This window comes from Triticum dicoccoides, chromosome 2B, assembly GCF_002162155.2.
Source record: "Triticum dicoccoides isolate Atlit2015 ecotype Zavitan chromosome 2B, WEW_v2.0, whole genome shotgun sequence".
Taxonomy (NCBI): domain Eukaryota; kingdom Viridiplantae; phylum Streptophyta; class Magnoliopsida; order Poales; family Poaceae; genus Triticum; species Triticum dicoccoides.
The window spans coordinates 102,552,982-102,564,215 of NC_041383.1; the positions used below are offsets into that span (position 1 = coordinate 102,552,982).

General features: G+C 49.4%; 1 protein-coding gene across 1 annotated transcript; it reads left to right on the forward strand.

Annotated features, from left to right (window-relative positions):
* The first annotated feature begins 460 nt into the window (after positions 1-460).
* Positions 461-2,749, forward strand: LOC119362362 (ricin B-like lectin R40G2). Its single transcript, XM_037627568.1, has 5 exons — positions 461-767; positions 863-1,528; positions 1,647-1,769; positions 2,047-2,275; positions 2,370-2,749. Coding segments are annotated over exons 1-5 (1,212 nt in total). The 5' UTR covers positions 461-575; the 3' UTR covers positions 2,372-2,749.
* Positions 2,750-11,234: the final 8,485 nt, after the last annotated feature.

The following is an 11,234-nucleotide window of genomic DNA, read 5'->3' on the forward strand; positions in this document are numbered from 1 at the left end:
GTTCGCCTTTTTCATGCAACTTCTAAAATTCGGTGCCGGTAACCAGCAATGCCGGACGGGCATCTTTCTGTACTGACGTGCAGAAGGTTCGAGCCACGAACAAATATCATACACGTTCCATAACAGCAGGTGATGAAGGTGCCTTCGCCCGGAAGAGAACACTGACCACCTTGACCCAACAAAACAATCTGTACGTGGGCACCTGCGATCGCCAGCCGGCCCCACGGCTGCGGACACGACGATGCGGATGACAAACCAAGGTGTCTCTAGTCAGCGGAGGCGCGCGATTAACAACGCCGCGGCTGGCCGGCTCTCGGCCTCCGGCACGCCTCGGTCCTAACGGAGCCCGCGTGTTCAACCCTCACCTATCCGTCTTCCACCTTCTCTACTTTGGTCACATTTGTTAACTCCCGTGGGGCGTGGGCTCCCAAGCCCTATAAAAACCCGGCCGGGGTCGCCGGCCAGCAGCACACACTCGCACCGCACCGATCGACACAAGGAACACTCGCTCAGCTGCTCACTCTGTAGTCCTCAAAAAAAAAAAAAGAGCTGCTCACTCTGTCCCCGTTGTGATCATGTTCGGGCACAAGAAGCACAACCAGCCTCCTCCGCCGCCGGCCGGTGCCGGCTACCCGACCGCGTCGCCGCCGATGCCACAGCAGGAGCCGACGTTCAAGATCTTCTGCCGCGCCGATGAGGCCTACTGCCTCACTATCCGCCATGAGGCCGTCGTCCTCGCCCCAACTAACCCCCGCGACGAGTACCAGGCACGTAAACTCGGTCATACAATAACTTCATTGTCATACTGTACGAATGAACGTACGTACGTAGAAGTGACACTTTTGCATGGGTTTGGGCGCAGCACTGGTACAAGGACATGAGGCACAGCACGCGGGTGAGCGACGCGGAGGGCCACCCGGCGTTCGCGCTGGTGAACAAGGCCACCGGGCTGGCCGTCAAGCACTCGCTCGGCCAGTCCCACCCCGTCAAGCTCATCCCCTACAACCCGGAGTACCTGGACGAGTCGGTGCTATGGACGGAGAGCAACGACGTCGGCAAGGGCTTCCGCTGCATCCGCATGGTCAACAACCTCAACCTCAGCTTCGACGCCCTCCACGGCGACAAGGACCACGGCGGCGTGCACGACGGCACCGGCGTCGTGCTCTGGGAGTTCTGCAAGGGAGAGAACCAGAGCTGGAAGATCCTGCCGTGGGGCGCTGACGGCGGGTACGGGTACGGGTACGGCGGCGGCTCGTCCGGCGGCCAGGATCCGTACGCGCCTCCGCCTGCGTATGGAGGAGGCTACCGGCCCCCGCCGGCCGGCGCGGAGGCCTACCCACCGCCGCATGCCCACGGTGCAGATGCGTACGCACCGCCCGGTGCAGGGTATGGGTACGGCAACCTGCACCGCGCGCTGGCGTCCGAGTCCACCGTGCGCGTCATGTGCGCGGCCGGCGAGGACTACAGCCTCACCGTGAGGAACGGCACCGTGTGCCTCGCGCCCACCAACCCCAGAGACGAATTCCAGGTGAAAACGAAATGGACATGCACATACTAACTTCTTCCATCCGAATCAATCCATCCATTACGATCTTTACTAACTTTCATCTCTGTTAATTTTGCGTGTGTGACAACACGAAATGTAGCACTGGGTGAAGGACATGAGGTACAGCACCAAGATCAAGGACGAGGAGGGCTACCCTGCGTTCGCCCTGGTGAACAAGATCACAGGCGAAGCCATCAAGCACTCCCTGGGGCAGAGCCACCCTGTAAGCAAAACTAAGCCACTTACAAACACATACTCTCTCCGATCCATATTAATTATAGTTGTTTTAGTACAACTTGTGACGTTGATACCTGTCTCTGTCTATGATCCTTAAATTCAAGTGAGTTGGTCAATGCAGGGGTTGGCACGTACCTATCTACGTTTACGATTTCCATGTTCGCGTCACACGAATTGAATTGAAATTGTTCTCCACCTGCTCTGGTTTTTGAGACGTTTGCAGCACGCTGGTGAACCGTGCTTGACATGTGAGTGGACTGCAGGTGAAGCTCGTGGGTTACAACCCGGAGTACATGGACGAGTCGGTGCTGTGGACGGAGAGCCGCGACGTGGGCAAGGGCTTCCGCTGCGTGCGCATGGTGAACAACATCTACCTCAACTTCGACGCGCTCCACGGCGACAAGGACCACGGCGGCGTCCACGACGGCACCGAGGTCGTGCTCTGGGAGTGGTGCAAGGGCGACAACCAGCGCTGGAAGATCGTCCCCTGGTGTAAGCTACTCTCTTCTTCACGGCATTGTACTCATCCTTGACCGTTCTAAACCTGTCCACTGATCACCATCGCTTGCTTGCCTTTCTCATGCAGAGAGTGTGCCTTACTGCCGTCCGCTCCATGCCGCGTCCGTTGTTCGCGTTCAAGTCGAGAGAATAAACCCGGACTGCAGCGACGATCTCAATGTCAGTGTGCCTACTTGATCGAGACCGGATCGCTTCTTTCTATGAGAAAAAAAATTCAGGATGTTCATGAGCTGCAGGGCGGTCTAGCTAAATTATCTTTTGAGTGCCGTCTGGATCGCTATCTTGATCCATGCGCATGTGTCTTCTCCCGTCTGTGTGTGAGAGAGTTTAGTTCGTTTGCATTTGGAAGTTTCGAAAGAATAACAAGTAGTATGACTGTACTGTACATTTATGTTTGTAATGAACAAATATATGCCTACATAAGCCACCGTCCTGCATTCTTGTTCAGCTTTTTCTTGCTGTTATCGTTGGTACCCGGCAAGTGTCAGCTGCCCAACCTACCTACGACTAAGCGAAGAAATGGAGGTTTATAATTTTTGGCCATACCTCAACGTAGGTTCTGACAGGAATTGCTGATGCCATTGACAACTCAGTGAGAGCTTCTGGATCGCCCGGTCATGCCGCCCAACGCATTACTTAAATACATGGTCCTAATTCTTAACGCCTAAGCATCACTCCGTGTTATTCTGCTGCTGTCAATTCAAGGAGGGGTTAGGATGGAGCGTTTGGTTCAACGTAGAAAACGATGAAATTGCCGCCATTAGACAATATTGGCGTCGTGGTAAGCGGCAGAAAAATCGGGACACTTGATTGCAATCAAAACCATCCACAGAAATACCTCCGTCTCGGTGAATAAGTTATTCACGTAGTTCTAGGTCGACAATTTAACTATTTAAATATGTATTATATGTGACAAAAAATATATATTTAGAAACTACATCCGTGTAAAAATCTAGTAACACTACTAGGGAAAAGCCTAGCAGCAGCGCGGGTTCTAGGTATATCAGTAGCGCGGTGGCCGACCCTACTGATAAGGCGCTACAGCTAAACTGTAGCAGCAGCGCGTGTGCACCCGCGCTACTGCTATACAAGTGTAGCAGCAGCGTGCTATACGGAAGCTCGCTACTGCTAATAGCTCTAGCGCGCTTTGCTGGGACGCGCTACTGCTACTGTCACGCTGCTGCTAACTTTTCTCCACTCGCTACTGCTAATTTTAGTAGTTTTTATTATTTTTTCTGCATATTTGTTTTGTATTTGAACATGCTTTATACAAGAATCTTTAGCACATACAAATGTCATCATCGTATACATACAAATGGCCGCGAGACCACAAATGTAATCATAGCATATATATATATATATAAATAGTCTCATCATAATCATCATCCAACACAAAGTGGTATCTCGTCATCATCTCGAAAATAGCGATACATTCAAGTCTCGAATACTTGCAACTACAACGTCATCCATCTAAACAATGATATACGCGAGAAGAGCTATCACTATGAGTGAGAGCGGAACTATGCAGTATATGAGGCGGCGGTTACGAGTCCTCTCTCTCGCGCTAGCGTGAACCTCAAATAACTAGCTTCTGCTTCTTGTCTGCTTTTGAAGCCTTTATGGCTGGCGCCCGAGACCCCATTCACTTGCGCCTGACACTCAGGCCACTCGTTGTACACCCCCGGAACCTTCCCTTTGTACACGACATAGCACTGCCATCTTGCCGTCAAGAAGCTAGGTACCTGTTAGAGATGCATCTTCATCAAGAGGATGTACAATCATATGCAACAAAATATACTAGAGTAACACGAAAAAGAAAGGGTTATCAACTGAATGCAACATACAGTACGCAAACTAATTAACTAGAGGTATACAGGTCATCATAGCAAACCTAACAAAGTAGCGTTACGCAAGTTCGGCAGGGACCGTGGACATCATAAAGTTTCATCGCTACAAAAAGTATACAAGTTCAACCGACACATATCATTATCATCGGCATCGTAAATCACTAGAAGTTCCATCCTTCCATATCATCGAGGATGGACCCTAGCTTCTTGAACGGCGCGAGGTCATGATATTGCATGCCTATGCGAGTTCGGACGTCAGCTCGCGATATAGGGCCGTGGTGGAACATCCCCTTCTCATCGACGACTTCTTTCATGATGACCATCACAATGTCCCTTTGGATGCGAAAGAAGTCATCTCTAAGTTTATAATCCGCTTCTCCATGAGATTCTACCCACTTGTGGATATGATCATCATTTCAGTTTGTGATGAGAAGCTTTTGGTGATCCGTGTTGAACTCAATCATGAGATGGAGGATGTAGAATCCATCTTTCTTGCTTGGTTTTGGGACATGGATGCAGCAGAAGTTAGTTTTATGCGCGAAACTCATTTTCTTGTTCCTTTGTTTCCTGATCTGCACGTGACCACCTCTAATGCTGAAGCCTTGGAGAGCATCACCTAGAATATTTATTATGTGGGTGTAGTCCTTCTTCTCGTAGTCTCTGGAAGGGTCGAAATACACGGCATGGGAGACTTGCGGGTAAAGAACGATAAGGACGGCGCGCATGTTGCTGCGGGGAAAAGACACCTCAAATTATTCTCCATATGAGCGAGAAGGAATGATTGAAATGTACGAAAGGGTTGTCCGGAACTGACTTACTTTGGATGATAAGGTAGGAGGACAATTTCCTGGTCCTTATTCTGTACCATGAAGTTTTGGAGGTACTTCCTAGCAGTTTCACGCTCCAAGTCGCCGAGACTCAAGAAAGACTCGTGCATGTAGTACAGATTCGCCGCACAGATTTGCGAGACTTCTTCTCTCTTCATGATAGAGCTCATATGTAGCGCAAAAATGCGAACGATTGTAAAATCGAGCCGCCTTGTCAGAAACATCTCAAAGATATGGTCAAATCGCAGGAAGAACACTTCCGCGGGCCGTATGTCGACGTAGCACTTCTCCTTAGGCACACGAGCCGCGTATGTCGGATATCCTGGATCCTTCGAGAGTAGGCTTTTCTCAGTCGACAACACATGGTCGTGCAGTCTCCTGAGATCCCCTGATAGTGCCTCCAGCACTTTCGACGGTAGCATCGGCTCGCCCGTGAGATGGAACATGGCCGCACCTTTCACGGGTACATGCTCTTCAGAATCCATCGTCTGGCTGCTATGTGCTCTGGCTTGTTTGGAGGCAGTTATGCTCCCCGGTCTTTTCCTCTCATTTTTCTTGGGCACACCTCCAGACCCTTCCTTAACCCTTGTCCTAGTGTTGCCGGGCTAAGCACTGTACGACCCCGGGCTAGTTGAGCTTGTGTTGAGGCGGCATATATCTTCAGGCGTGTCCTGTGAGGATTTCATGAAGAGAGACTTCTTGCAATCCCTGCTACGACCTTCCTGCCTGGGCAGATCATCCATATCCTCATTAGCATGCTGATAGCCCGATTCGTCATATGGTTGACTCATCATATCTAAGTCACACTCATACGCGTTTGTATTGAGGAAATCCATTAGGTCGACCTCCGTCTCATCATCCATTCTCTGTTCTACACGATCGATTACATCAGCCAGTACTATTGCACCCCCTTCATCACGTCGTCCGCCGCTCTCACCCGGCACTACACACTACTAGGAAAACCCTTACCAGTAGCGCTGGTTTTTTGGCTATTAGTAGCGCGGGCAGGTGCACTACTGCTACGGCGCTACAACTATTTTTTAGCAGTAGCGTGTGTTTCAACCAGCACTACTGCTAACTATGTCTAGTAGTAGCGCGCCTCTGTCCATCGCTACTGCTAATAGCAGTAGCGTGGCTATACGACAAACGCTACTGGTAAAGCAGCGCTGCTACTACTCCAAAACCCCACGCTACTGCTAGTATTTTCTTTTTTTATTTTGCTATATTCATATTTTTACAGGTTTCATACAATTACAACATACACATACATTGAAACTATATGAAAAATGTATGTTTCATCATTATCATCGAAGTGGCACAACATAGTCTCATCATATCATCATTATCGAACACAAATGATGTCGATCTCATTATCATCTCGAAATAGCGATACAAGTTAATGATCACATGTCTCTTACATTGTCACCGTAGACACATGTTTCATCATCTACCTAAACTATGACATACGAGATAAGAGCGATCACGATGATCAAAAGCAGTATTATGTAGTAGTTTTTGAAGCGGCGCTGGTTCTGAATCCCCTGATGTGCCATGAATCTCAAGTAACTAGCTTCGGCTTCTGCCCTGCTATCAAACCCTTTCTGGCTTCCGCCGGAGAAGCCAGAGACCTGAGCCTGACACTCTGGCCACTCATCATACACACCAGGAACATGCCCTACATACACGGCATACCACTTCCTTGCCATCGTTGATCTATATACCTGTCAAAGATGCACACACACACACACACACACACACACACACACACATATATATATATATATATATATATATATATATCATGAAGCGAATTGAACGAAACAGTTATGAAATAGAAGCAACATATATAGTAAACATAGTTAACAAACACATCATATCGAAAGTAATTAACTAGAGCGCGGCGCCATACATCTAATAATTTCATCGTACTGAGACATTCGAAGTTTCATCGTACTGAGAAAGTAACAAGTAACTAAACAAACACATTGTTTTTAAGCAGTGCACTCTTCCCATCTGTCCATATCCGGGAGGACGGACCCAAGCTTAGTGAAAGGCGTCATGTCCTGACGTTGTAGGGCAATGCGGGTTCGGACGTCAGCTCGCGATATTTGGCCATCGTAGAACATCCCATTCTCTTAGAGGACATCTTTCATGATGATGGACGCAATTTCCTGCTGGATCCGGTAGAAATCATTTTGAAGTCGATTATCCGGCACGGCTCCAAAGGCTTCGACCCATCTCTGGATATGGGTATCGGATTAAGATTTCATGCAAAGTGATTGCACATCTCTTGTGTACTCCATCATTAGATGGATGACGTAGAATCCATCGTTCTCACTTCTTGCCGGTTGCTGAATGCAACAGAAGTCAGTCCTGTGGCTGAAACAGGCCCTGGCCTTATTTGTTTTTTTTGCTTTGGATGTAGCCACCCCGCATGCTGAAGCCCAGCATAGCTCTGTCCAGAACATATTTTATGTGTGCGTAACCTTTCTTCTGTATGTTCTTCGACGGGTCCAAATATAGAGCGCGGGAGTAACGAGGGTAAAGAACGATGAGAACGGCACGACACCCCCCGCTGCGCAAAATACACGATCAAGTTAGCCTCCATGTGTGCAAAGTAATTATTGAAATGCACGAAAGGATGTATGTGTTATAGTGCTATCCGCGGATGACTTACCCGGGATGATAAAGTAGGAGAATTGTTTCTTTGTCCTTATTGCTGACCAAGAATTCTTCGATGTACTGAATCGCATATTGACGGTTGGCATCATTGATTGACAAGAAGCCCTCATGCATGTAGTATGGGTCCGCGACCGCAAGACCGGTGACTTGTTCTCTCCTGACGATTTAGTTCATGTGCAGCGCATACAAGCGGACGAACGTAAAATCGAGTGTCCTCATTTGAAACATCTGGAAGATGTAATCAAACCTTAGGAAGAAGAGGTCCACGGGGCATGTGTGGACGTACATCTTGCAACTGCTCGGCACATGAACCGTATAAAGTGGGTATCCTAGATCATCCGAGGCGAGGAGGCTTCTCTCTGTCGAAAGCACATGGTCGTGGAGTCTCCTGAGATCCCCTGTTCTGGCAGCTAGTTCATTCACCGGTACCATTGGCTCTCCCGCGACATGGATTAATGGCGCATGTTTCATCAGTACACTGTCAACCTTGGTCAAAGGCAGCTGGCTGCTAGAACCAACATTGCCAGCTTTATTGGATTTTCTCGCCGCCGGTCTCTTCCTCCGCCTCTTCTTAGTGGCTGAGGTGCTGGTGGGTCTGTCAGACCCTCCCTGAGCACCACCCCTAGTGTTGCCGGGCTCAGCATTGGACGACTCTGGCTAAGTAGTTGATCTTGGGTGGAACCGACATCTGGAGGCGTGTCCTACGAGGATTGCATGAACAAAGACTTCCTGCACTCCCGAGGACGTTCCAACTCTGGTACATGCATCTCATATTCATATGGTTGAATCAGTGTTACTTACATGTCATAGCCGGTATTGATATACTAGAGAGGGTCCTCGGCCTCCTCCATGTCATCATCCATATCCTCTTCCATGGGGCAGATGTCATCATTTGCCGGAACGGTTGGCCCTCCTTCCTCGTGTCTCTCGATCTCAGCAAGCGGCACAGACGATGGTTGTACTTGTGTAGGAGGGGTTGTGGTCATACCTTCCTGAGGTCCCGTTGGTGTGCTCTCGGCCACCTCGACACGAAAAAGATTTTTCGGCCATAGCATCGGCCAATTTTTGCATTGGCCAAGCTGCGTGGGGGTCTCGTCATCCTCTCCATCGGTTTGTATTGGACGAGGGAAACCCTCGTAGCCCACTTTCACACTCGCCACGGAGACCCTTAAGGCGTTATCAGGCATCTGCCGGCGGTGGAACAATCGATCCTTGGGCTTCACTATAGTACCCTTCCCCACATCCACCAACCCACCCTTCATGTAGTAAAGGAGGGTGCACGGAGTGGAGTCGGCCTACAAAGACATATATGTGTGGCGTTAGAGATCCAAAAAAAGACCGCAACTGAAGATTAATTAATTAGTTAAGTTGATGAAGGTGCGACGCGTATTTACCGTGAGGGCTTCGAGCTCAGCCAATGTCGACGGCCCGACGTTCAAGCCAAAGACGGAACTAGGGCTGTTGTGATAGTTGGGTGTAGGAGCAGGTGCTGGAGGAGGTGCGGGTGCGGCTGCGGTTGCCATACCAGGTACTGGTATGGGTCCGGTGTTCATTGAGTTGCTCTCGTAGAAGCTGGGCATGGGAAAATCACTTGGTGGCGCGTTTGGGTTTTGTTGCACCCATGTGACCACAGTTGAAATCAAGCTTGTAAAGGCAACCGCCATATCATGTCTACATGCAGCCATTATCTCAGCTTTGGTCTCAGCTTTTGCTTTCTCCATCGCCCGCGCCACCTTCTCGTCGATAGTCACTTGACTGAACTTCTTTCTCCGTCTTTTGGCCTCGGGGTCCTTGCTATAATAGTACTTCCACGTGGCGCCATCCCTGGTGCCGTGCACACGTCCATATTGTGGCTGCTGGCTGGGCGGGTGTCCCATCATTATGTTCATGGCATGGTTGAAAGGAGTGTCCCACTTGTACTTCACCGACGACTGAGTCGACTGAGTCGACGAGTCGCTCTCGACCGCACGCTTGTGTTGCTCTCTCTGCAAAATGGACTGTGAATCATTTACGAATGCGACTAGAATGTAGTAGACTTCGTTGATCAGAACCTAATATGTAAGGTGGTAAAAGGATAATTACCAGTATTCTCATGAATTTCCTAGTCGGCCCGCGGTGAAAAAAATCTTTTTCTTGGGGTCCCACGAGAATCGGGCCCTGATGAAGTCGTGCTCCTGCTGGTCGGTGAACTCAGCCAATGGGTCTGGGATCCCCTGACGTTCACGTTCTGCGTCCTCCTTAGCCCACACGGGCCTCTTTCCCGTGTAACCACGGCTTCCAAGGCAGTGGTTCCCCATGTTCTTTGCCTGCAGCTGCTTGCCTCTCTCCGACCTGGCCTTGGCAGCTTCTTCATTGCGAGTCTCCTTGAACTTTTCAAAGTCCTCTATCGTAATTTCGGATTGTCTACAACAATCTCGGCATAGGTTCCATGGTCTACTTGAATCGCCTTTTTCACCCTAGTTTTCCAAGCGCTCAATGCGTTGCTGAACTTCCCTAGGGCTTTGTTGTTGATTTTTTTCATGGCATCATCATCCCATGGGTCGACATCGTCATTCGAACTGGGGAACAGGAATCTTGCGTGCAACCTAGTTAGGAGCAGCTTCTTCAAATGTTCATTCTTCCGTATTTTTGTGGTGTTGATGTTAGCGGTATCCCGTAGGATGCATGCTAGTTGGTTGTCGTAACACGCTGCCACTTCTCGCGGCTCTATTGGCTCGAACTCGCTAGGGTGCACTGTCGTGACCACCAGTCTGCCGGTGCTGAGCTCATTTGGGCGTCGTGTCCTCTTTTCCTTCTTTCCCTCACTGGCTTGGGAGGTCCCACCACCTTCCATGTTGTAGTTAGCAACATCATCAGTGCCAGTCTTAGTGCCGGTGTCGTTGGTGGCATCAGTGTCGGCGCTGGCGCCACCACCGTCGTCCTCCGTCATGACAAGGGGGTCCTGACACCCAACTTGCTGTCTCTCCTGATCCGCCAGAAAGTCTAGGTAGGCATGTGCTCGACCTAATTAGGACTGAGAACCTCCGGCCTCATCAGTGTCGGTCATGTTTCCTAGGGTTCAATGTCGTAGTCGTATAATTATCGAGCTTTATATAATAAAGTGAATAATGACAAAAAAGTGACCTTTGTTTTGCCAGAAATGTCGTTTCATTCCCGGAGCGACAAATCTCGAGCACTCGATATGTCCAACTTTGTAGCACAAGTCATGCCGAAATTCACGGAAAATTTCGGCATGACCTTTGCTAGAAAGTGCACATATAGAGCGACTAAAATTTACCGGAATGGAAATTAATCAACATTTCCGGCAAAACATAGGTCACTTTGTTGCTGCTGACATATACACAGTCATGAACATTGCTGCCCAACAGATGCAAAAGAGATCAACTATACCAATCTAACAGCTCATTAACTAATCTAATAGCTCCACTCCCCATTGCATCATTATGAACACTTTAACAGCAACATTATGAACACCCCCCTTGCATCATTATGTGCTGACATATGAAGAGGGAGGGAAGAGGGGGTGGCGCACCTCGGGGTTGGGATCAGGGTCGGGGTCGCCGAGGCAGAGGGGGC